The following is a 23,425-nucleotide window of genomic DNA, read 5'->3' as shown; positions in this document are numbered from 1 at the left end:
TTAAATTTGTCTTTAGAATGGAGTGGACAAACATTTCTAATGCTATTTTATAATTTATCAATTGATGTAGTTTCCGGTTAACTCATCTGATTCGTATGGTAAAAGTATAGTAGAGCCACTGAAAATTATATCTGAATACATTTTCAATAATAAAAAGTGACCGAGTATCATGTTAAAACAAAAACAATTCTAAGCTACATAGGTTCCATACGGTTTCTGTCAAAGTTTTGGTAAGTTTCCAATTTTTCGAAAAAGTTAATTTTAGAAAATTTGATGCTATAGTGTATGTTTGAACCCTACAATTTTGAGATATACAATTTTTCAAAATCAAAATTTGAATTGAGAAAATCAAAAAAAAAAAACTATTTTATGTCGATTTTCAAAATGATGACTGACCAAACCTAAGAAATTGCACTATTCTACTGTAAAAAGAATTTTAAATAGTTTTTAAAGGTTTTATTCATTTTTCTTCGTCTTTAGTGAATATTTGTGAGGTTTTATTTCAGTCACTGCCACCGTTCTGACTTATTCAATAAAATTCAAGCAAAATTCATACATTACTTACTTAGCTCTAAGTAGCTAATAGTAAGTAAGTGATGTATCAACTTATGAGAGTATGTTAATCTATTATTCTTAATTGAGATTACTGTACTTGCCCTGGTATTGTAGGCTGCCAAAATTGAGCAGTTTCTGGTAAATTAGACTCGAGTGCCGTCAACGTCAGTTAGAGTTCGTGGAGCCGACATCAATAAACACCGATTCACCGAAGAATGAGGTGCAAGAGTTATCTTGTCAAATTGTCAATTTTTTGTTTATTTTTTCTCATTTTTTTCTTCAACAAGTCAGAGTCTCTCCAAAAATGTGTGGTCAGCACGTTTTGCAATCAACTTTTTCGTGTTCTGAACAGATTATCATTGCTCCCATATCACGTTGTCATCACATTTTCCTCCCCAGTTCAACACACACAAAATGTCTAATCTTCATTTGTAATCAAAAAGAGGTCATATCAAAATGTAAGAGGATTTTCCTACCGGTAATAGTCAGAATATTCATATGGCACACTGGCTAGTAGTACATGTAAAGTATATATGTATATAGAAAAATGGAAGAACTACACATGGTTATGCAGTTGGTGTTGGGATAGTCTTGTATTTGACCATCTGGTATTGATCCACATAGGTCAACTCCTTGGTCTCCATATGGGTATAGACATGGTAGACGACTTTTCCATCAGAAGTCGGAATGAAACATGTTGAACGTCCCCATACCTGGGTTCCGTATTCAATAAGATCATCGGCTGAAATTAATAAATTAGTTGGCACTAGATTTCTTTGATCAAAATGGGATTTTTGAAATTGAAACTATGAAACTCTGAAACTCACAAAGACTCCACATGCTGAATACGTAGTCTCCCTCCTTATTCTTATCTGCATTGAGTTGCATCAAGAATGAGGAATAGTTGACACCACTGCATGGCCATGGAAGAGGTGTCAATCCACAATCCAAGTAGTTCAATCCACAAGAATCTCCTGGCCAGAGACCATTCACTCTGTTACATGTCTTTTCAAGTGTTGCACTTCCACCCTCACAATTGCAAAGTCCGTAGTTGGCACCAGAGATTCCAATCATCACCTCGACCTTCTTGTTCAACGGAAGACCCAAATCACAGGAACCATCAGATGCACTGACTGATCCACCCTTGATGATCTTTCTGGCAAGGGTAACTCCCATACTGTGAGTGACAACTGAGATCTTTGGAGCAGCTGTGTAGGCGAGCACTGCCTCGAGGAACTTGCGAAGTCTGACTAGATCCTTGCAATTATGGGTTCTCGATGCTGCATGCAAAGCATTGGTGTCCTGCCAAGACGTCGCGTAGAGCTCTGCAACGGTGTATCCATGCTCAAGGAAGTATTCGATAGAGTTCGACCATCCAGTAGCAGCGGAGCTCACATGAAGTGCAGCATCAGAGTTTCCATGAATAAAGACAACTGGAGTGTTGACGGCTTTTGGAGCATTTGCAGTTTTTCCTCCATAGCTTCCCTGAGTTCCATAGTCTGCTCGAACAAAGTCATAAGATGAGTAACCGTTACTGAAAGTACAAAAGTTGTGCTTTAAAACAATAAAGCATGTAACTCACGCTATAAGCCAACTCTGAAAATCATCAGTCAATGGACCAGCAACATCAGATGCTGCATTGACAATTGACAAGCAAACAAGACCAAGAAGTACGAATCGACGAAGCATTCAAAGAACCGAGTTAATAGTTGTGTAGGCTCCCTAATGCCGGGTTTTATACGGAAACGGTGCATGTTTTATCAGTTGTCGAAACGGTGCGAAGCACATGTCATGCCGTCATTGATAATCTGGGCTCTCGTTTAAACTACACTTTCTCCAATTGTTTTCAGAGTTACTAAGACTCCTGGTCGGGCAAAATTTTGATTTCATTGAGTTGTGTGTTGGTGTTGGTTATTCTGATAAGTTGTTTGTGACATTTTTTGGGAGAATATGAATTTGTAACTGATATCAGGGTATTAAGTTATCATATGATAGTTTGAAACGACTACAGGAATATGGACAAGATTTTATTAAATTCGAGAACAGACTTTGAAAGTGGATATTATCCAAACGCACAATTTTGGGTTTTATTGGCCAAAAATAGAGTACCCGCTCTCGGCACGACAAATTTCTGTTAAATGCAAAAGGGGATGTGCCTTTAAAGTACTGACAAAACATTTATTCATTGAACAACTTGAATAAATCACTTCAAAACTGAATGAAAACTGTTAAAAATCTATGGAAATTTGGCATCTCGTCTATATTTAATCTAAATATTCAAAACGATAAAATACGCGTAAAATCTCTCTGTATATTTACTTATATATTTCTGTTGAAATTTTTTGGTTAAGCAAACAACATAAATATGAGCAATCAAAATAAATCAGTTGAATAATAAATTCATTCAATTTTATTGAATTTAATGCATTTTTTATAATCTTCAGAATCAAGTGCATTTCCTAAAGCTGTTTGATCAACCTCGGGTACTGGCACGAACGAGCGAAACTTTTCAGCTACAGTACCCCGCTGATACGGTAACCATTCATTATTTTATTTCGCAATTTTTCTCTTGATATTTTACTTCTTTCACATTAATTTTATGATTTAAATACAGTTTTACATCAAAAAGAACACAAATCAATGAAAAAACAAGGACTACGAGAAAAAAAAACAAAAAGTGTGTTTTGATCTTGATCTTGACCCATTGCGGCTGGCGGCAAAACTTGGATTTTCATTTTTATGCGTTCCAGTTTCTTGAGCGTTTCTGAGTGTTTTCGGCGCATTTCTGGTTTTTTTGGAGTTTACAGCCTTTTTCAGAAATTGTTTCACTCGATTTTTCTATTTTTTCTGTGCATATATGCACAGAAAAAATATATGGTTTCCATTTTCCGAGTATCTTCAAATCTGCGTTTTGATTTTTTACTTTTCATTCTAATTTTCAGGTAAGATGTCGTCTAGTGGCTCTCCACCTTCCACGCTTGTATCGACTTTCGAGGAAGCAATTGCGAAGTTGACCTCACTTTTTGGCATGATGCGCATGATGGAAGCAGAAATTAAGGATCAGCGGAACAATCTTCAAGCATTGAAAAATTCCCAGCGCCTGTCTGTCAGAGGAAGCATTCAGTCAAATATGTCGAGCAGGACGGATGGAATTCTTCAACGAAGACTAGATGAGACGGAGAGAAAGTTGGCCAAAACTTCAGCCGAACTCAAGGCCAAAGATGAGAAGTTGAAGAAGGAGACGGCAAGTCTTGAAGCCAGTCGTGAGGCTCATCGATTATTGCAAGAAGAATCGAACAAGTCGAAGGTGTCTGTGATGCGCCTTACGTTCAAGCTCAATCGCATCACACATGAATCTGTGAAAGAGCAGGCTGTTCTGAAGAAGAAGCTTCTGGACTGCGAGACCCGACTCGCTACATATTCCGAGTGCCTCGTCTGCTACCAGAAGTTTGACGAGAACACAAGAATTCCACGTGTCATGGGTGAGTAAATAAACGGATTTAAATGCTTGCTTGATTATAGATTATTAAGCTGAACTCTTATCAATTTCAGTCCAATAATTCTATCAAATTTTCAGACTGTGGACATACTCTGTGCGACTTCTGCATCAATCAGATTGTCAAGATGGCGGGTTGCTACAGCGCAACATGCCCTTTTGACCGTGTGCGCATTTTTGGATTTGGGAAGAGTCGTCGTCTCGAGGATCGCCCTTGCAATCGATTCATCATGAAATAACTGCTCCCATTTCTACATTGAAGACTCACTTATTGTATTGTGAATACTCTTATGTACATTGTTTTATCGAGAATTTGTAAATAGTATTATACTTGCACCTCTAACCTTTTTTTGCACCTTTAACCTATTTTATTTAGATTTCGTTTACAAAAAAGAAACAATAAACATTTCATGTCATGTTTTTCCTCAAATTCTCCGTTCTGTTATTGGAATTTACACCGATGAGAATCATGTTGCGTTCAATTTTTTATTGAAGAAATTTTACAAAATATAATGAGATCACAGTTGATTTCTTTCCTCGTAAAAGCGAATCATTTCTTGTTAGTAGTTGTGACGAATTCGAGAACTTGATCGTAGAGCTTCTTCTTTGCTTCTTGTGGAATTTCCCTTCTCGCCATATCCTTGACAGCATCGAAAACCTCCTTGGCACTCACGTCATCTCTGGCTTTCTGAAAAATGAGAATTAAGCGATTATGTTTGAACGAAACTGACCTCCAAGAACTTCTTCACTTCTTTCCTCACAGCGATCTCCCATTCACTATTTTGCAGACTGCTGAGTAATGTACTCTAAATTTATTGGAATTATGCCACCGAATTTTACGAATTTACTCACTTTTACAAGCGCCGACTCTCCACTGTCTTGAAATTCCATTTCGATCTGCTCTGGCTTCTTACGCATGATCAGGTCGTCGTTCATTTTTCTTTTTTTTTAGTTTTCTGAAAATTAACATAATTAATAAAATAAAACAATGCTTTACAGCAGATTTTAAAGAGAAAAACGAAGACATACACAAAGAAAGAATATGTAAAAGGTGTGTCGATTTACGATAAACAACACGCGGGCGCAATAGTGGAGTGTCGTAAGATCCGCGAAAAATGTGAATTCGAAAGGTTTCTTTTTTCTACCATTTTATAGTATTTTCTACCATTTTATCATTTTCTCAACTAAATTTCACTTTTTTCAGATAAAATATGGATTTTCTCCATTCAACAAAAGCTAGAAAAAGATATCTTCGATATCCATCATCAATATATGAAGAATTAGAATCAAAACATTATTCTATGCCGGCCGGAGAAACCGATGATCACGTAAGATTTTGCTGAGGAATACGCTGATAATTTCATAAAAATAGTATTTCAGGACACTTGGGTAACAGCCAGGTTTTCGCCTCACTTGAATCAAGAGCACATTTTGTACATGGGAGATGATCCGGGAAATATAGGAATTTTCGATGTTCGCAAGTTTCAAGATCGATCAGTGCCTTTGGAAGAACGGCAACTTTATTGTGATCTGAGCATACCTTGATTGAGGAATTTAAAAATCAAAAAGATTTCAGTTTTTCCCGCTCACGATGGTGCAATTATGGACGTTGTAGGTGTTCCCCAAAAGGAATCGCAAATTGTTTCAATATCTGGAGATTCTACTATTCGATGTTGGGATTTAAATCAATCTACGTTGGATCGAAAGTCCCAAGTGTTTTTTGGACACGAAGGATCTGTACGGTCGATCTGTTTCGCTCCGGATGATCCTAGTAAGTGTTTTTGATATTTTAAAAAATTTTTCGTGATAAAAATTTAATTCCAGACGTTTTTGTGACCGGTGGACGTGATTTCCAAGTCAAAATCTGGGATATGCGAGTATCCACAGTGAAGAAGATGGAAGAAGATTGTCGAATGGCAACTATCACATACAAGACTGCACATCCAAAACCATCAAAAGTATTAACATCAGGAACTCCTAAATCAAAAGCAAAAGCGAAAACGATAGAAGGTTATAAAGTGACAAGTGTTCTTTTTCTTGATGAGCATCACGTGGCAAGTGCTTCAGAAAATGCAGATAGTGGAATACGAGTCTGGGATATTCGAAAACCGACAAGAAACGGAGAAGGCCAGCCAGCCAGAATTCTAAAAGTTCCCACATCCAACAAAAAATCGTATGGGGTGACTTGTCTGACATTAGATCGTTTTGGTAATCGACTGTTTGCGTCATGCACCGATTCTTCAATTTTCGAGTACTCCGTTCCATCGGAGTCTGTTTCACCGAGTAAGGTTTATCGAATTTGGGTAGAAATCTCAGAAGAGAAAATCAGATTTATTTTTTAGCCGCGGCAAATCTACAAATTTTTTCATTAAAATTTAGTGATAGAGTATAAAAAATCATTTGATTCATATGAAAGTAGCTTATTTTTTAGCTGGGACAATTGAAAAAGTGCTCAAAAATCGCCGTTTGCCGAATTTTCCGGTAATTTTCAAGACAAGTTTTGAGCACTTTTCAATTTTTTTCGACTAAAATTATAGCTAATATCAGAAAATTCAAATTTTTTTTGCCATATTTTAGCACTAAATTTAATGAAAAATACTAGAAGAACATGCCATACTAGCCAATTTTGTAGAATTTCTGGTATCTCATCAATTGAGAAAGTCACAAACAAATAAAAGCATTACTTTGTGGCATTCCATGTCTTGTGCTTCAACCACGTTGCCGACACATGTTCTCGATCAATACACAAAAAACCTTGAACTTTCAGTTAATTCCTACACTGGCGCCACCATTCACAACTTTTATACCCAAGTCGCCTGCTCTCCGGTTTCTGATGTGATCGCATGTGGAAGTGAGGATAGTCGGGCTGTTGTTTGGGATCTTCAGGATCAATACAACTACATGAATGATCGAAAACTTCCGGATGATATTGACAAGCGGAGAACGAAACTTCCGCGATTTTCCTGCGATGGTCATCTTAAGCAAGTGTTGAACGTCGGATGGAGTTCTCGTGGAACATATTTCATGTCTTGTGATGAAGGAGGCGTCCGAATCTGGTCAGAGCCTAGGAATAGATGTACATGGAAGTTGAATGACGAAGATGATACCTCTTACCCGACTACTTCCCAGGAGCTCGGACTTTCATACGAAAAAATCAAGAAATTTGAGCTAAAAGAATCTGATGAAGCTATGTCGTGTTTCGATAGTATTTCCTTATCACCCAGACAGCGAGCTGATTCTTCCGGACTAAGTGGATCACCACAGAAGAATCGAGGATCGAAAAGACCTATATTTGAAAGCCCGTTAAAATCAATTTGCACAAATAGTCCAAAACCTCTCAGATTGAATAGATCTCCGAGAGCCAAGATGAGCAAGTAAGGAATATTTATCAGAAAAATGCAATCGACGTGGAAGCGTGCTCCACGGCCAATTGAAAACGCTCCGCCCCTACAAGCTGGGTCTCGTTAGGTGTTTGGCGGCATAACTGTAATTCCAAACGTTTTCAGTTCGTTTCGCCAATTTTCAACCATTTTCGTCTTAAAAAAACTACAATTTTCGTTGTTTAAGGTTTTTTCATTTTACTATATCTTTTCAATTTCGGCAAAAAATTATTAAACGCTTGCAACGAAAAATATTTTAAAAATCAAAAAAAAAACCTTGAGATCGGCGGATTTTGCCGTCAATTCCCAACGAGACCCAACATTTTGGGGCGGAGCGTTTTCAGTTCGCCGTGGAGCGCTCTTGCACCTTTTCGATTTTAAGTATACACTTTTCGTAAGCATCTAAAAAAATTATTTCAGATTATCTTTCTCCCCACCATCACCACTTCAACCAACTAATTCAAATAACCAGGATCTTGTCGGCTACCGTACTCCCCGACAAATCCGTAACAAAAAGAAGAAGAATAATCCATTTTACAACGAGCATCCAACTGAGGGTCTGCCAAACTTTGTCTACGATACATTCGTCAAAAAACTCATAGGAGAATCTTCAAAATCTGATATTGAAGATTCCGGAAAATCGTTGAGCAAGACTGGACAGAAGAGAATCGAAGACTGGTGGCAAACCAAGGGAGAAAATGTGGCAACAGTGACAAGGGCGAGGTGAAAAAATTATTAAAATTTGTCATAAATATTCAATATTATAAGTTTCAGACTCCCAAGTGTCAGTGAATTCGGTGAATCAGCATGCTCAAAAGTTATAACCGAAGACGAACGGATCGCTCTTCACTCTCCGCGTAAACTTGTTCTCAAATCATCTTCAACCCAATCTCCGTGCCCATCAAATTCAAAGCCTAAGCCCATCCCAATGACTCCACGAAAACCGATGGATAAACGACCGACAAGTCGTAATCTGTTACACTACTTCAAAAAGTAGAAATTGTGTGTAGAATTAATTGTTTTATCTCTTTCCCAACCCATGTTGCTATGTCATAAGTATTTTCACTCCCCTTCCCCATTTTCATCAGTTCTAAACTGTAAATACGTTCCTTTTTTTTCGTTTTTATCCCCGAAGCCTAATCATCGTCGGTAAAATAGTGAAAATCTGTAAAAGTAAATTAAAATTTTTATTTTTAACCCTTTGTTAGAAACAATTAAAACAAAACAACTGAAAATGTCATTTTTAAAAACCCGTTCCTCTCTTCTTCCTGCTACTCCGTTTGACTTCTACCTCCCACGACCAAATCCACGATTTCCGATTGTCCGTAAGCGATTCAGTAATAGTGTCGATTGAGCAGATGATGCAGTTGATGACGTCATTTGTTTGAATCCGAACTTGGACTTGACCTCGATCATGAGAACTTGAATAGCCTGGAATGCTTCTCGGCACACTTGATTGATCCGATCTTCTGGGAGGGAGAATCCAGTGCTGGAAATTGAAAAGTGGGTGAAAATAAAAAGAAAATAGTCCGGATAACTTACAAATCATCAATTGGAGAGAGCTCGATGGTGTAGGAGTACTTGATTCCACGAGACTTTGCCCAATCATCTGATGCTCCAGCGGCAGGATCTGAAATATAAAGTTTACCAGAATAATCGTATCGTCGGGAACTTACAAAGGCCATCTCCAGAGTTTACAACTGTATAATCCGTATTGTTGACTGCACGGATAGCAGATGCCATTGCTCGACCAACCTGAAGAAAGTATAATATTTGAATATTATATCGACGCGGTTTTTTGCGCTAGAAATACGGTAACCGGTCTCGTCACGACAAATTTTTGTTCAATACAGAATGGTGTGTGCCTTCAAATATTACTGTACTTCTAACTCCTGTTGCCAAAGAATTTTGAACGAGTTTTCCTAGTTTTTTTTTTCGATAAAAATATATGTATGCATTAAACATTCACATTTGAATAAAATCAATAGAAAATCTATGAAAATTCTGCAGCAACAAAAGTTTGAAACTCTTTAAAGGCGCACACCTTTTTATATTTAACAAAATGTTGTCATTTTGAGACCCGGCACCGTATTTTTGTCGCACAAAACACAACGTTTATCATCCGGGATCATACTCAAAATACCTGAATCAAATCCTGCACATCAGTTGGATAGGTTCGTTGTGTGTGTCCCCATGGATACAATATCTCTTGTCCGTACGAATGCAACGCAATGTATCCCTTAATCCTCTCCTCATCTCTTATAATCGCATTCGTCAGTGCCAACACTTCTGGCTCGGATTGTGGACGAGAACCGCAGAAGATTTCCGAACACTGTGAATGACTGACTCCCTGTGTACCCCAATAGAATGGATAGTTCCGATTGGCGTCGGCTCCAGCGCATCGGCTGTTTGTGAAGCGAGAACGTGTCTTTCGCCACATTCGATCATTGGTTCGGCTGTATTCATATCCATCGGGGTTTGTGTTTGGGACTACGACAAGTTGGACAGAGTCGAGAAGGTTACGATAAGCTGGCTGGCTCACAATCTGCAGAAAATATAGAATCATCGAAATTTTGAGGATGTTCAGAAGCAAAAATTGCCTGTGATCATTATAAATTTTAGTAAAAACCAAATGAATTTATTATTTGCCGCCAATGCCAATGCCAATGCAAAAACCCATTTTTCTGCGCCACAATAATATATGACGGAGCTCTCAAGCTCGTGTTTCTTGCTCACCGTATAAATCAAATAAAGTGCCACATTATATGAGATCCATTCACGTGCGTGAATTCCTGCGTCAATCCAAACAATTGGCTTACTTGACCCGTCATCTGCTATCTGAAAAATGCTACGTCATCAAAAAAGAAAAAATGGAATCAAATAAAAAATTAATTACCCGGACAGCTGTAATAGAACGTCCTTCATATGAGTTTCCGATATTTTGAAGCTTCACATCATTCGGATATTGTTGAGCAAGGGAGTTCAAGAATTTCATTTGCTGAAACAAAAATGTATAAGTTCTGAAAGAACCCCTCCAATTCACCTACCTCGTCATAACTCAAATATCTCGTATTTACATCATGTATACTGACAGCCCCATTGAGATCACGTCTTCTACGAACTTTGAATATTTGCGGGTTTACATCTAAAAACGTAAAAATCATTACACTCTAAACAAAGATCTCGTACCTCTCATGTGATAAGTGATATTGTTATCAGCCAGGTTGATCTTCACTTTTTCCACCGAATCTTTGTCAATGAAGTAGTGAGCCTGCTTTTGTTTCCAGTTTTCGCCAAGAAAATCTGGCTGAAATTTTGGAAAAATTAGGATTTTTTGGGTTAGGAGCGGACTCACCATAAATCCTAGATGCTCCTCGAGCTTTTGAATATAGTTTTTGACACGTGGATTTCCATAATTGACTTCTAGAACTTTGAACCTGAAAAAAATCATTCAAAAAATGGGTTAAACTTGTTGCTCAGTATTTTTTCGAATTTGCGTTGCATCTAAAACTAAAAACTAACAAAGACTGAACCTGAAAATAAAAGCCTAAATGACTGAGCCTATAAATCTAAACCAAAATATCTAGGCCTACGAAGATGAACCTATTTTTTCAAGCCAGAATCCTATCATCTTTAGTGTCAAAAGCTAGGCCTAAATTTTTAATCCTTAAACCTAATCTTATATTCATAAGCCTGAAAGCCTTAGCAAAAAATTCCAACTCACCCGTCATAATTCTTATACTCTGCTGATACTACACAAATCAGACAGAGAACAAGTTGTAGGTGGAAGACCTGCATTTGGAGCAAAAGCCAGCTCCAGTCTTCACCGCCTCCACTGAAGAAACAAAAAAGAAATAGAGTGAGAGAGAGTGTAACGATGGACAACGAGATGATGATGAAGGGGACAAACGTTGACACACGTGAAAAAGAAAGAAAAAAGAAAAAGAAAGGAAACAATAAAAGAGAAAAGCGATGAACTGGTGAGGAATATCTGAGCTGGAGCACTAGTGCAAAGAGCAAATGGGTCAGATTGGCTTTAAATACGTGGCGATTTCAAATTTTGAAACAAACTCTGCATATCAAGTGACGTGTGTAAAATAGTGTTTAAAATGTATTTCCCCGTGAGTTTTTTGTTGGAAATTTCATATTGAAACTTTGGAAAAGCCGTGCTGAAAGTTTCAATCTTGGTTCTGAAATTTGTTTGACAAGTGGATACTATTCATACCATTTTCCCACAGCACATTAGCATTTAACCCTCACATTTTCACAGTTATTCAAAATACGTGGCTTTACCGAATACCATCGATTTTTAAAATAGTTGAGGTTATTCAAAGATCAGAAAAGTGTATTAATTAATGTGTAACCGGGATCTCGACAAGGTTCTAATTCAAGGTCATAGTTTGAAAAAAGTGTGATGCCAAACTTGGCGTTCGAAATTACCGAATTTTATGTAAGAAAAATACTTCCAAAAATATTTTCAGATGTATGATTTTCATTGAATTAAATACATTAGCTTACTGAACTAAAATTATTACAACTGGCTAAATATAAAGACTTTCTTTTATGTAAATAATATTTTGGCAATAGTCAAAACTTTAATTTTTAAGAAAGACTATTAAAATGAGTTTCCAATTTAACATATTTTTCTAAAAAAAAACCTAGTCGCGTTTTCAAGAGACAATATATAGAAACTGACGAATACCAAAAAATTAGGTTAAATCTCCAAAACTAGGCAGTTAACTTACCTGATAAACTAGATTCTCGAGTTAGCGTCAATTGATCATCAGTAGGTTAATAGAGACTTTAGACAAAAGGTAGACAATGATAGATACAGAGAAAAAGAGTTTGTATTTAAAACCCACATTTCTCTCACACTCCTGCCGTCAGACAGTTTATTTGCCATTGTTTCACAAAAAAATGAACGGTAATAGTGACAGTTTTTGCAACTCTTCCTCTTCTAAAAATAAAATGACAGAAAAAAACGGCGAAAAACTGAAAGCAATCAAAAATAAGAGAAATATTTATCTGTCTTGATGATTGAATCAAAGACAATGCGAGAAGGGGGCGGGTAGAAAATACCTCTAAAATTGTTAAACTTTTCTGTCTCACCGGTGACGACGTCAACATTGTTCTTGTTCTACTTCTAATGAAAATTGAAATTGAACAATGGCGGAAGGGGTTGGGGCAAACTTTTTTTGTTCGGAAAAGAATCAGTGATAAGTTGTTATAAGGATTGAATGTTTGGTTTTGACAATAATGTATTGGAAAGATGACACAATGTTTTCTTTTTGGAAAAAAAACAATTTCGCAGGGGAAGGGAAGGTTAGAGCAAACAGATTAAAATACAAAAAGTTGAGAAAAGTATCAACATTTGTGAATGATGCCTCCAAAAGGAAACCTACGTCATTCGAAAAATCTTTTCTTTTAAATACTATGCTTAAAAACATTCAGCTGCAGAGGATTAGTTTGAACTGGAAAAAAGTTGATCTACAATTTTTTAGAGCATTTTTTTTTCGAAAAAGAGAATTTTGCGAAAATTTTTGGTTTAACACTTTGGGAAAAATTTTAATATTTGTGCTTTATATGTAAAATTACATGGGGATCTGAAAGTATCAAAAAGTGTTGGAAATTCCAGAGAATTTTTAAGGTTTATATTTGGAGTTCCACCACGAACGGCAATTGGTTACTGTAGATTCTCAGTATCTATGGGATAATAAAAATAAATTTTGAAGCTAGACAAAATCTTAAACTACAACCAATAGACTTGAATAAAAATAGGTTTTTGAACAATTTCCAAGAAATAAAAATTTGAAAATTGAAGTGTCACCAATACAAGTCTAAGCTAGAAAAAGCTTCATACTACAGTTTAAACCCAAAAAAAAGTTGAAAATCTTGAAAATTGAAGTACTCTTGAAAAATTGCCATGTAGAAGTTTTTTTTTGGAAAAAAACTATACTACACAAATTGGGAACTCAAACATTTTCCTTACAAATTGTCATAGATACTCGAAAAAAATTACAAACATTCACACAATAAAATCAAATGTCCATCACTCTCTAATCTTTGAATTTCAATTAAAAACTACCAGATTCATTTCACAGTTCAAATAAATTCAGATTATCGAACATTAATTTTTGCGATTCGATCGGCCGCACGTGCCTCTGCAGCCTCCCGATCTCTCTTTGATCTTATGTGATTTTTGAGTTCTTTCCGCTTGATTTCCACAAGATTGTCAATATTCGGCTCTTTAAATACCGGATCAATCATTGGATCTTGTTTCTTTGTATCCTCAATGTCAATTGTCCCAGTCTGTAAAAAGATAGATATGCGTGCTAGCCTGATGCTTGCCTGTCTCCTATCTATTTTTAAAAATTTTAACCAAGAAGGCAGGCAAGAAGGTGCTCCACTTACCTTTTGAGGCCAGAGGCTGATAAATGACTCTCTCCATAAATTGAATGGGGATGAAGCTCCCATAAAATTGTCTGATGCAGGAGGTATTCCAATAGACTGAAAACATAATTCTTGTTGGGGGAAACAACGAAAACGTAGGAGTTTCAGAACGCGAACAAGAAGTGTTGCCAATTTATGTAAACGAAAAAAAAAAATTTGTAAGAGTTGACTGTCTTGAACTGTGTAGGTAAAAAGTGAGGTATGTAGGTAGGCAGATTGTGTTGATTGAAATCTATTCGAACGCTCACCTCTAAACTATCAAAACCGCATTTCACAAACATTGGTTTATTATGATCAGTCATATAACCTTGCGGACAAACAGTGCCAAATGCGAAATGACTCGTCATATTCTTCACGAGCTTCGGAAATTGTTCCATTCTCGACGAAAACATCATCAAATTCGCTCCATACGAATAGGCGAGGAATCGAAGAAACTGACAAAGATGCCGTCGTTTTTCAGATTCAAAATTTTGAAATTCATCGTATTTCGAAGCGACAATAGTCACCGGTATAGGACATGGATTGCACATCTTCAAACTTCCATCGTCGTATTTTTCGAGGCGGAGACGCATTTTTTCAGCCAAGCGAGTTTGGAGGTTAATATCTTGCCGTTCGAGATTCTCAACGAGGCGTCGAACAGAGTCCACCGTTTTTTCGATTGTTATCCACATTTCGTCAAGATTTGTCATATCGAGAAGCAAGATCAAAGAGCAAATTCTGAAAAGTAGAAATGATATTTGTTGAAAAATATTACGGAGCAGTTCATACTCAAACCTAATATCTAAAAAGCTGAATATCTGAAAGGCTGAATATCTGAAAAACGCTTTCCTAACTGTATTGGCGAATGATTCATCCAGCTCAGCCCCCCGCACGAATAAGGTGAATACTTATTGACTCATCTCTCATTGACTCACTTATTTCTAAATTGAATTTTTGATTCTTTAGCTGTAGGAATAGATATAAACTTCTTGACAAGACGTTTCCTTGTTCTTAGTGTAGTTGTTTTTGAACCTATGTATGTCTTTTTTTGTCTTTTTTTTGCCATGTGAGCCTATTAGAGTGAAACACTCCACTCCTCATACTGCGCAAATGTAAAAACTAACTACACTGATTTGAAAAAAAAACTCACTCGACATTTTTCATTGTGATAGGAACTGAAAGCAGTTCCGTAACAGTTGCTCCACCACCAAGCTCCCACAAATTCGCGATATCTTTCACCTAAATCATAATCTCTATTTCAAATTTAAGCCTAAAAAAAAGTAACTCACATTTCCTCGAGTTCTCCTGGCATAAGTGTATTCCAATCCTACGGAATCCTTCAAATCTTCTTTTCGTTCTAGGAAATTCAGCATGAATGAGGATTTTCCCTGAAAAACTACTCAAAATGAAGACTTCTAAAAAATTAGAAAAAAACGTACACTTTTTCGATTCCCAGCAAAAATGATATGCGATTCGTGTCTCCGACGAACTTCTGATACTGAAATTTGTTTAAAAAAAGTAAATATCATTTTCCAGAAGCTCATATTTCGACTGTTACATATTTGTTGTGAAATTTTTTATCCAGAATATTCCTACAAAAACATTTTCTGACAATTTTTTTTGAAATTTGTGAGATATAATATTTTTTCTGATAATAAAAAAATTACAAAAAAAAACAAAAATATAGGATAAAAACAACAACTTTTCTCAAAAAATTTCCCTTTCAGATAGAAAACTTGTTTTCGGAATTGAAATTATTTTAACAGAAGATTTAATATTTTAGAGTTTTTTATTTTCAAGATTGAACTAAAATTTCACAAATAATTAAATAAAATTAACAAAAAAAACTCACAATAATTATCACTTTGTGTTCCATTTTCATCATCTAATTTCTGTTTTAGCTCTGCAGCTCGTTGCTTATTTTCCACTAATTTCTGTTTGGCAAGATCCCAAATGTTCATACTAATAAATTGAGCAATATTGGAGAAAAAGGAGTAAAATGCTCCGCTGCACTCCGAAAATGACGGTTACCATGGAAACGGGCGTTCAACAAGAAACGAGGAGAGAACTTTATTTCCTTTTATATACAAGTGAGCATAGAACAATATGAAAAAAAGAAATATATAATTATTAATTCAAAGTATAAAGTTAAAATAATAAAAAGCTGAAAAAAAATAAAAGATGAAAAAGAATTGGCTGGAGAATAAATTCAAGATCAATTTTGGAGATGGAAATTTGGAAATTTTTGGAAATATTTAAAAAAGATTTCAACAATTATAAATAGGCTACTTCGAAATAATTAAAAACAAGAATTAATTCAAATAAATATTCCTAGAACCAAATGTTCTCTTCATGTCCATCATGCACTCCAATTTCATCATACTTAGCCGGATACATTTGAGTTCTCAACTCGTCATCGTTCATTGGACGAGTCACTCCGGTATCTAGAGAATATGGAACTGCTGAGCCATATATCACAACAATCTGAAATTTAGATTTTGATTCGATAAGTAGATATGTGAATAATACCTTTCCGTCTCGACTCCGCTTTTTGCAATAAAGGTCTCCGCGGTAATTTGAAAGATTTTGTACTTCTCCACTGGCAACGATTGCTTCCATTGAATGATTGAACATTTGTTGCGTTTCGTGCTGAAAACATTTAGATTTTTTTATGTAGAGCACTTGACAACTGTTTCAAAAGAAACGGCTAAAAAATTAAGTTTTTTGAAAACACTTCAATTTATCCTGTTTCAAATGATCTAAACTTATACCTAGTCCCCTCAATTCGCAGTTCAATCTCCGAACCTTGAGAACGACCCCACCCAACTTCTCTCCTAATATGCAAATCAATAAAATGACCCTGAACCAAACCTGAAGCTGTGTTGCAAATCGTTGCAGATTACATCTCTGCCATTCTGGCTTCAACATCTCTCCAACTTTCTGTTCTAAAAATTGATCCAACTGTCGATTGCAACATTTGTATCCCTGAGTGTTTTGGAAACATTTTGGTGGTGGAATTGTAGTAGTTGTAGTTGGTGGTGGGGTTATATATACAGGTGGAGGTGTGACATAAACCGGTGGAGGTCTAACGTAAGCTGGAGGGGTTGGATATGGAACCATTGCATATTGGGGAGCAACTGCGTATTTTGGCATAGCATATGAGTTCATTGGAATTGAGTATTGAGGAGCAAATGGGTAGGCGTTTGAAGGAGCCGCATAGTTTGCTGGAGCAGTTGCATATGAATTTGCAGGCGGTGTTGGAGGAGGCAAACCGTAGTTGAATCGCTGAAAAGTTTTAGGCTTTACAAATTTAGATTTGCCAAGGCCATTCTAAGATTCAACAAAAAATTGGTTGAGTTATCAGCCAAATGAATTCCCACTCTAATACTCTGAAAATCAGTCACCATATCAATTTCTATTTCTGAATTATTTTTTCTTCGAATTTTCTTCAAGTTTCTCACAATGCTCATTGGACTGAAAGTAGGAGGCGTGAGAGTTTGCCAGGAGCTTTATCACCAGCTCATTTTCTATTCTTATCAGAAAAATGTCTACTCATTAGTTTTTGCACCTTCCAAATCTTTATCGTCAGATTACCTGTTGCGGAGGATTATAATTCCGAGATTGATAATACCCAGAGTAAGCTGGCGGACATTGATTTTGGCAACCACCAGCACCACCACCGAGCTGAAATAATTTTGTTCTAAATTGAATATCCATGAAAACGCACCATTGAGAGGAACCAGCAATCCGCTAACCGGAAGGTGAGTAATACTGATAGGATTACTGTAAGTTTCGGCCTGTGTAACATTTCTGAAAATTATTGAAATGAGAAGAAAATTAGAGTAAAAAGTAGAGAGAAGTGGTGTAGAAAATAGAGAGAAATTGAAACTTCAAAAACGAGGAAATGGTTATTGACAGCCTGTAGATTTCTTACTAAAAAAAGCCAACCTTGTGAATTAAGTTTTAAAATATTTCTGCAAAATCCAAATTCCGACTTTTGAAAGTTAAAAAAACGGTACTAATTTTATTAAAACCCTAAAGAGCGTTGCACGGCAACAAACAGAAATTCAGTTGATTGGTGGAAAGCTAAAAATTTCATTGTTTAAATCAGATTTTCAGAGGTAAACTTCCATATTTCCACTAGTCTTTTACTAGGCTCTTGGAAACTCTAGTCTCTTGAAATTTACTGACGGGGAAGTTTTTAGTTTTCCAGTAGCATATTTTTCAAGCCAAATGCTCAGTTGGAAGTTGGGCTCTAGGAAGTAGACCTACCTAGCTGTAAATTGAAATAACTACAACAAGTGCAGCATAATGGAGGTTTTTACATTTATTAGCTCATAAACTTCAATTTGACAAACTGACTCTTGTTTTTTATTTGAGTTTATTTTAGAAAAATTTCAACGCAAAAGTAATTATCTAAACTTAATTCACATTCTATTAACTGCAAGTTCCTAGTATTTTCAAAAACAAAACAAACAATAAAAAAACAAAAAAATCAAGAGATAAATAGGTTCAAGGAGATTGAAATCCGAAACCGTAGCCTATAACAGTCCAAACGTCCATATAAGCCGCGCTAGCTTTGGTCACAAATCTCGAACAAAAGGGCGGAAACACCGTGCTTTTTGTGTTCACAAAAAGCGCATCAAACGGCTAACAAATCAATTAGAATCGACACATGGGAAACGCAGTTTTCCCTCCCAGGAATCTCGAGATATAAACACACTGTTTTGGCATGTGAGAAGGGGAAGGTAAAGCCGAAAAACATTGAGGAAAAGAAAAGAAGAAGAAGGAAATGCATACATAATCACAGTCCGTTTGGATGAGAAAACAAATCTGTGAAAGTGAGAATTCCGGAGAGGGAACAGAATTGAGGGGTAGTCTTTGAAAACTGAGAATCTAGCCAAAACTGTAAAGCCCTTGTGAGAAAAATAGTTAATTATAGGTGTGAACTGCTAGGCTAGAATTCTTCAATTTTTCCAAATACTAATCTTTAAAGCGACTAGAAGAACTGGAAAATGCCTTCAAAGTACTTTAGTTTAATACAAAACCCTGAAAGTAGATGCCAAAGTTTTTAAGTCAACAACACAATTGAAAACTAGATGTGTGGAACATTCTAGACGGTTATATCCACAGAGTGGATTCCCCATATACTTGTAATAAACCGCACTTAGATGCATGAGAGACCCCGTGTAATTTGTTAATTGGATGAATATTTGCCGCAAATGGCATTTCTTGTTAAGAAAACAGTGAAAATGATTGTTTTCCACAGCGGCCAGACACTTGTACTATTGCCAAGGTTGTATTTGATTTTTCGGATTATCTTGATCTTCGATTAGATTTTTTTAGTATTTTGAAGCAGCTGACGCCATTCCAAAAATCTGGCGTGGCAGAAATCAAAAGTTTAGTTGGAAGACAAAATCAGATGAAATTAAGAGATTACCTGTAAACTAGACACTAGGAACTGAAGAAGAAGTTTAGAAAAAAGGGGACTAGATCTAAACTTAGACCTAATTCTAGGCGAAGGTGTCATGGAAGGCGCCCCTTTCTCCCAGCTTTTCTTTTTTACAGTGTGGTATCGTTCAAGCTTGGCAGCTCATAACTGGGGGGGGGGGGGGGGTATATTTAAAGTTATTCGAAACTGGAAAATTTAAAACGTAGCCAAGCAACTCTCTGAGTTTGTCGCGCAAGCGTTATAAGTCTACCTGTATGCCTACAAGCACCCATGAACACTCAGCCTGGGAGGCGGCCTATGCCTATTTTGGAATGATTTTTATCCAGACATCTTCTGAGGTTACGAGCGCGCAAGACATGGGTTGAAGTCTACCTACGCCTGCTTTCCCGTTCAGGAAAATTCGTGAATGAATCGGAATGGGGACTCATGACAAAATAAGTGTAGGTAGGCTTGGAACCTTATTGTAGGCACGCAGGCAGTTGATAGGCATGACGGTTGTTACTCACAACTTATCCAGCTAAAAGCTACAAAATAGTGTGTTAAAGCGCAATGAGGTGAACATTTTCGGCTAGATTAATGGTAAAAGTACACATTATTTTCAGTTCACATATCACAAAAGTTTAAGTTTCTTATTGAGTTTCAAAATTTTACGATTTGAGAAATTAGAATTTTCTATAACTATTTTTTTCATACTAAAAAATTATCAGGTTCTGTGTGACATTTACAGAGCCTTCATATTGGCAGATTAATTCTGAGGTCTCAATTGAGATTTGCTAAAAGAGTCCCTACATAGCGAGATCCCTTGAAGTATCGGCACATTTTTTATGTGTTTTTGTGACGTCACACGCAATTCAGAAAATTTTCCGCGACGTCTGAAAAGTAGGCCTTTCCAGTGTGTTCTCCAGAACATTCTAAAATATAATAAAACGTCACACTAAATGCACCGTTTGGTGCCGGTTCAAACGAACGCGTGAAATTTTGGCACAATTTTCTGGAGATCATGAACCAGCTGTTCCTAAAGCCTATACAAAACAAAACAAATCGAAAATAAATTTTATAATAGAATTGGATTTTTTCAAAATCTGAGGAGAAGCTTTGAAACAACTGTCTGCCAATTGAAAACTAAAAGAGAATGAAGTACTAATTAAAAATGGGCAGCCTTATGAGAAGCTTTCCCAATATGAATCTAAAACCAAATGACTCCAAATCAGGGCATTATAACCGTCGATACACATTGTTTTGAAAAGACTGTATAATTGGATTGAGACTCTCACTACTTTTTCTAGAAAAGAAGAAGTATCAGAAGGCACAAGCAACATACAAATAGTCTCTAAGCATACCTTGTAGAGGACTATTTCTAATGCAATTAACAGCTGGATGAATAGCTTCACCGCTTTTTGCCGGCGAAAGTGGTGCCCTTCTTACCCCCTAGTCGATCATGTCATTCGTATCTCCTCTAAAAAATAGAGAAATGTCGAGAAGGAACGGATTTCCAATGAGAAAATAATTAGGTGTGTTCCTGATACTTTTGATTCGAACTTTCGCAATGATAAAATTGATAAAACTGATAGCCTCGGTGGCCAAAGTTCAAAAAGTAGCAAGTTGTTTTTTTGATAAAAGGGGCATGAATTTGTGATTTTTCTGGACGACATTTGTCTTGTTTGGTGTTCCTCAAAGTGAACAATTTCTCGGGAATAGAGTGTTTTATTAGGAAACGCTAGATATATGTACATGTGCTTGTCTTGAAGATTTCTTCCGGTTGTTAGTTACTTATTAGTTCGGCTAAGTAATGACTACGAAAAGGAAAGAGGACGACATTATCCGTCTAGGTCTAGGTGTAGGCCTAGGTCTAGGTCTAGGTCCAGGTTTTTGAAACTAAAATTTAAACCAAAACTTTATAAACTTTAATGGTTAATATCAGTGGCTACGTCAAAACACTAATGTTCAATAAAACAAAATACTACATATACCGAAAGATGCAATCTCAATCTGCCTACTCATCATTTCCAACATATTTTTCCCCACTTAATTTTCCAAAAATCTTCTGCTTGATTAACATCGGAAACTCGTCTTCTCAACGCCTCGTTTTTTCGACTTCTCGCTTGCCAATTATTCTTGAAACTCAGCAAAGAAATCGCCGTGAAAAAAACCGAAAAATTGGTGGCATATTTTGAGGAGGGCGATCCAATTAACTAGCAGTCCTTTGCATTGAATCACGTCACCGTCACGATGAATTATTGCAAATTAGGCAAGATTAGCATCTGCTGATTTCACGGAGAACTGCAGCCGATAGGTATTTGGAACCTTTAATGGTGTCAAGATGGGGTAATAAAACGGTTCACAGAAGACAGAAAAATAATGAGAGTGATCAGTTTTGTAAAAATTGACACTAGCTGAACGCTTCGGAGTAGAATGGCGTAATCAGAACTTTGAACTGCTACAGAATCTTTGAAAAACATTAAGAAAATGCGAAACTAAGACCTAGACCTAGACCTAGACCTAGACCTAGACCTAGACCAAACTTAACAAGACTTAAATTAGAGCTTCTGTGAGAACTTTTTTCCGAATTAATCAACTTTTAATTTTCCAGGAATATGGTTTGGAGGTATTTTTAGACTCATGCTTATTTTCTGGAATTATATATTTTTCAGTTTTTATTTCAACTTACATTCTCTTTATTCTATCTTGCTCATAAATCAAGCGTTCTATTCTGACAAATTCCATTTCTGTTGCGTCACAATTCCTGTTGTACCTTCGAAAATGTATTCTTGTTAGTAATTTGTGTTCTCCTATATAAATTTCTGCTTTTTAAAATTTCTCTTTTATAATTTCTTTACTAGTTATTTTGTTTTCTGAAATCTCTCCACATAAGTAATTTCAGCTTTCTTCTATCAAGTGTTACCATGACAACAAACGCTTTAATTCGAATCAGGTCAAAATCCATTTCTGATGTGTTCTCCAGTACTGAATGGGAAGAGGACAAAGAGGATTTGTTGCCAAAAAAGGATAATGGTATGTGCGTGGAAAAAATTAGAGAGTTAATAATTTTAAGTCAAAAATCATTTTGAGCTGCTGATCACGACTGTAAAAATTTATTTGTAAGATTCGTAATCTTTTCAACATTAATTTTTTTATCAGTAGCTAACTTCACAAAATACTCCCTTTAATAAAAAGGTACTAAAAATATTTACTAGCAAAGCCTGACACATTTTCAGACTACCGAAAATCCGCATTTGAAAAATGGAAAAGCTCATTCAATTTGAATCTTCTCGCCAATGATCAGCAATTTGGAAGACGCACAAGTCGGGGAAACTCAAAATTTTTTTCGAGACCGCCACTCCCAGTATGTTTTTCCTGACAAGAAAAAGTTTTATAATACTACAATTTTATTTTTAACTATAAGACATTTCAAAACTTTCAAAAATATTTTCAAATTAAAAACTAAATGTTTATTTGAAATTATCATATTGTACTTCTCAAATCAGCAGAGCTATTATTTTCATGATTAAAAAAAATTAAGGTACAATATTCCATTGTTAAATGTTTTCAAAATTTTTACATTTCAATTTCAGAGTAATCCTCGCCCACGACGCCAAAGTCTAGCTGCAACACTTCGAAGAACTTCTATAAAAGACGATTTAAAGGTATTCATAATTTCACGCTCTAAAAAAAAAAAATTTCAGAAAATTTGGGACACCCGCCGAGTATCGTTGTGCAGTCTAAAAACTCAAATCAAGGATAAAATGACTGGAAGATCTCATGAAAATTTGGCAAACCGAGCAACTCATTACTGCCAAAAAACTTCTTGTGATCAGAATCAAAATGAGACCGAGGAGAGCTTAGACGATAGGTGAAATTTTAAATTTTATATTGAAAAGGGAAAATTTAATAGTTTCATTTTCAGTAGCCCTCCAGCATTCTTCATCGTCGACAAAAGTGTGTGGACACGGTCTTGATAAATACTCTTTCCCTGATCTCTCAGTTTCCAAAATTATATTTTCACACATATTTTCGTTACATCTTCCACACCAGAAACCCACCTGTATGTTGACATTTACCACAAAAAAAATACAAGGAACCAAAAGTTAATCCGTATCTTCCGAGCATGTTTCG

General features: G+C 36.1%; 8 protein-coding genes and 2 non-coding genes across 10 annotated transcripts; 5 read left to right on the top strand and 5 right to left on the bottom strand.

The window, feature by feature from the left end:
• Window positions 1-967: 967 nt before the first annotated feature.
• fil-1 (Lipase) lies at window positions 968-2,337 on the bottom strand. Its single transcript, NM_074287.5, has 3 exons — window positions 2,138-2,337; window positions 1,383-2,089; window positions 968-1,297 (listed from the first exon to the last, which is right to left on the bottom strand). Exons 1-3 carry the CDS (start codon window positions 2,242-2,244, stop codon window positions 1,122-1,124), a joined length of 990 nt encoding a protein of 329 aa, NP_506688.1. The 5' UTR covers window positions 2,245-2,337; the 3' UTR covers window positions 968-1,121.
• Window positions 2,338-3,497: 1,160 nt separating this feature from the next.
• Window positions 3,498-4,466, top strand: T01C3.3 (RING-type domain-containing protein). Its single transcript, NM_074286.8, has 2 exons — window positions 3,498-4,037; window positions 4,133-4,466. Exons 1-2 carry the CDS (start codon window positions 3,503-3,505, stop codon window positions 4,288-4,290), a joined length of 693 nt encoding a protein of 230 aa, NP_506687.2. The 5' UTR covers window positions 3,498-3,502; the 3' UTR covers window positions 4,291-4,466.
• Window positions 4,467-4,525: 59 nt separating this feature from the next.
• On the bottom strand, window positions 4,526-5,007 carry T01C3.2 (Transcription and mRNA export factor ENY2). Its single transcript, NM_074285.4, has 3 exons — window positions 4,904-5,007; window positions 4,783-4,857; window positions 4,526-4,739 (listed from the first exon to the last, which is right to left on the bottom strand). Exons 1-3 carry the CDS (start codon window positions 4,985-4,987, stop codon window positions 4,602-4,604), a joined length of 297 nt encoding a protein of 98 aa, NP_506686.1. The 5' UTR covers window positions 4,988-5,007; the 3' UTR covers window positions 4,526-4,601.
• Window positions 5,008-5,048: 41 nt separating this feature from the next.
• Window positions 5,049-8,628, top strand: cdt-2 (WD_REPEATS_REGION domain-containing protein). The gene is made up of 8 exons (NM_074284.7): window positions 5,049-5,181; window positions 5,256-5,379; window positions 5,432-5,576; window positions 5,628-5,822; window positions 5,876-6,334; window positions 6,819-7,425; window positions 7,852-8,154; window positions 8,206-8,628. The coding sequence occupies exons 2-8, from the start codon at window positions 5,263-5,265 to the stop codon at window positions 8,426-8,428; spliced, it is 2,049 nt and encodes a 682-aa protein (NP_506685.2). The 5' UTR covers window positions 5,049-5,181; window positions 5,256-5,262; the 3' UTR covers window positions 8,429-8,628.
• On the bottom strand, window positions 8,603-11,282 carry F02D8.4 (Peptidase M14 domain-containing protein). The gene is made up of 10 exons (NM_074283.8): window positions 11,156-11,282; window positions 10,787-10,868; window positions 10,621-10,738; window positions 10,479-10,576; window positions 10,328-10,429; window positions 10,168-10,269; window positions 9,575-9,976; window positions 9,108-9,186; window positions 8,974-9,061; window positions 8,603-8,920 (listed from the first exon to the last, which is right to left on the bottom strand). The coding sequence occupies exons 1-10, from the start codon at window positions 11,227-11,229 to the stop codon at window positions 8,719-8,721; spliced, it is 1,347 nt and encodes a 448-aa protein (NP_506684.3). The 5' UTR covers window positions 11,230-11,282; the 3' UTR covers window positions 8,603-8,718.
• T01C3.12 lies at window positions 9,256-9,404 on the top strand. Its single transcript, NR_070016.1, has one exon. It is a non-coding gene; the product is annotated as an Unclassified non-coding RNA T01C3.12 (non-coding RNA).
• A 2,221-nt stretch (window positions 11,283-13,503) lies between the features above and the next one.
• xbx-1 (Cytoplasmic dynein 2 light intermediate chain 1) lies at window positions 13,504-15,938 on the bottom strand. Its single transcript, NM_074282.4, has 7 exons — window positions 15,713-15,938; window positions 15,300-15,358; window positions 15,150-15,248; window positions 15,011-15,099; window positions 14,130-14,598; window positions 13,843-13,938; window positions 13,504-13,740 (listed from the first exon to the last, which is right to left on the bottom strand). Exons 1-7 carry the CDS (start codon window positions 15,819-15,821, stop codon window positions 13,549-13,551), a joined length of 1,113 nt encoding a protein of 370 aa, NP_506683.2. The 5' UTR covers window positions 15,822-15,938; the 3' UTR covers window positions 13,504-13,548.
• grd-12 (Ground-like domain-containing protein) lies at window positions 15,925-17,670 on the bottom strand. The gene is made up of 5 exons (NM_074281.3): window positions 17,588-17,670; window positions 17,455-17,544; window positions 16,732-17,145; window positions 16,390-16,509; window positions 15,925-16,344 (listed from the first exon to the last, which is right to left on the bottom strand). Exons 1-5 carry the CDS (start codon window positions 17,666-17,668, stop codon window positions 16,192-16,194), a joined length of 858 nt encoding a protein of 285 aa, NP_506682.1. The 5' UTR covers window positions 17,669-17,670; the 3' UTR covers window positions 15,925-16,191.
• Window positions 17,474-23,320, top strand: F02D8.1 (uncharacterized protein). The gene is made up of 6 exons (NM_001380822.2): window positions 17,474-17,621; window positions 22,194-22,324; window positions 22,528-22,655; window positions 22,885-22,956; window positions 22,996-23,162; window positions 23,217-23,320. The coding sequence occupies exons 2-6, from the start codon at window positions 22,216-22,218 to the stop codon at window positions 23,266-23,268; spliced, it is 528 nt and encodes a 175-aa protein (NP_001366848.1). The 5' UTR covers window positions 17,474-17,621; window positions 22,194-22,215; the 3' UTR covers window positions 23,269-23,320.
• Window positions 19,385-19,406, top strand: F02D8.8. The gene has a single exon (NR_070015.1). It is a non-coding gene; the product is annotated as an Unclassified non-coding RNA F02D8.8 (non-coding RNA).
• Window positions 23,321-23,425: the final 105 nt, after the last annotated feature.

Source organism: Caenorhabditis elegans, chromosome V (assembly GCF_000002985.6).
Source record: "Caenorhabditis elegans chromosome V".
Taxonomy (NCBI): Eukaryota; Metazoa; Nematoda; class Chromadorea; order Rhabditida; family Rhabditidae; genus Caenorhabditis; species Caenorhabditis elegans.
Note: the sequence above shows the minus strand (reverse complement) of the source record. Positions and strands in the feature narration are given on the sequence as shown.

Coding starts and splice junctions, on each gene's coding strand:
- fil-1 (NM_074287.5), bottom strand. CDS start 2,244: ATGCTTCGTCGATTCGTACTTCTTGGTCTTGTTTGCTTGTCAATTGTC. Junction 2,090..2,137: donor TTTCAGAGTTGGCTTATAGC/GTGAGTTACATG, acceptor TTGTACTTTCAG/TAACGGTTACTCATCTTATG. Junction 1,298..1,382: donor ATTCAGCATGTGGAGTCTTT/GTGAGTTTCAGA, acceptor TATTAATTTCAG/CCGATGATCTTATTGAATAC.
- T01C3.3 (NM_074286.8), top strand. CDS start 3,503: ATGTCGTCTAGTGGCTCTCCACCTTCCACGCTTGTATCGACTTTCGAG. Junction 4,038..4,132: donor AAGAATTCCACGTGTCATGG/GTGAGTAAATAA, acceptor TCAAATTTTCAG/ACTGTGGACATACTCTGTGC.
- T01C3.2 (NM_074285.4), bottom strand. CDS start 4,987: ATGAACGACGACCTGATCATGCGTAAGAAGCCAGAGCAGATCGAAATG. Junction 4,858..4,903: donor GAGAGTCGGCGCTTGTAAAA/GTGAGTAAATTC, acceptor CAATAAATTTAG/AGTACATTACTCAGCAGTCT. Junction 4,740..4,782: donor AAGTGAAGAAGTTCTTGGAG/GTCAGTTTCGTT, acceptor CTCATTTTTCAG/AAAGCCAGAGATGACGTGAG.
- cdt-2 (NM_074284.7), top strand. CDS start 5,263: ATGGATTTTCTCCATTCAACAAAAGCTAGAAAAAGATATCTTCGATAT. Junction 5,380..5,431: donor CCGGAGAAACCGATGATCAC/GTAAGATTTTGC, acceptor ATAGTATTTCAG/GACACTTGGGTAACAGCCAG. Junction 5,823..5,875: donor TTTCGCTCCGGATGATCCTA/GTAAGTGTTTTT, acceptor ATTTAATTCCAG/ACGTTTTTGTGACCGGTGGA.
- F02D8.4 (NM_074283.8), bottom strand. CDS start 11,229: ATGCAGGTCTTCCACCTACAACTTGTTCTCTGTCTGATTTGTGTAGTA. Junction 10,577..10,620: donor TATCACTTATCACATGAGAG/GTACGAGATCTT, acceptor TTACGTTTTTAG/ATGTAAACCCGCAAATATTC. Junction 10,270..10,327: donor GTTCTATTACAGCTGTCCGG/GTAATTAATTTT, acceptor AGCATTTTTCAG/ATAGCAGATGACGGGTCAAG.
- xbx-1 (NM_074282.4), bottom strand. CDS start 15,821: ATGAACATTTGGGATCTTGCCAAACAGAAATTAGTGGAAAATAAGCAA. Junction 15,249..15,299: donor TTGCTGGGAATCGAAAAAGT/GTACGTTTTTTT, acceptor GTAGTTTTTCAG/GGAAAATCCTCATTCATGCT. Junction 15,100..15,149: donor CCAGGAGAACTCGAGGAAAT/GTGAGTTACTTT, acceptor ATTATGATTTAG/GTGAAAGATATCGCGAATTT.
- grd-12 (NM_074281.3), bottom strand. CDS start 17,668: ATGTTACACAGGCCGAAACTTACAGTAATCCTATCAGTATTACTCACC. Junction 17,146..17,454: donor ATTATAATCCTCCGCAACAG/GTAATCTGACGA, acceptor AAAACTTTTCAG/CGATTCAACTACGGTTTGCC. Junction 16,345..16,389: donor AGCGGAGTCGAGACGGAAAG/GTATTATTCACA, acceptor TCTAAATTTCAG/ATTGTTGTGATATATGGCTC.
- F02D8.1 (NM_001380822.2), top strand. CDS start 22,216: ATGACAACAAACGCTTTAATTCGAATCAGGTCAAAATCCATTTCTGAT. Junction 22,325..22,527: donor GTTGCCAAAAAAGGATAATG/GTATGTGCGTGG, acceptor ACACATTTTCAG/ACTACCGAAAATCCGCATTT. Junction 23,163..23,216: donor GAGGAGAGCTTAGACGATAG/GTGAAATTTTAA, acceptor TTTCATTTTCAG/TAGCCCTCCAGCATTCTTCA.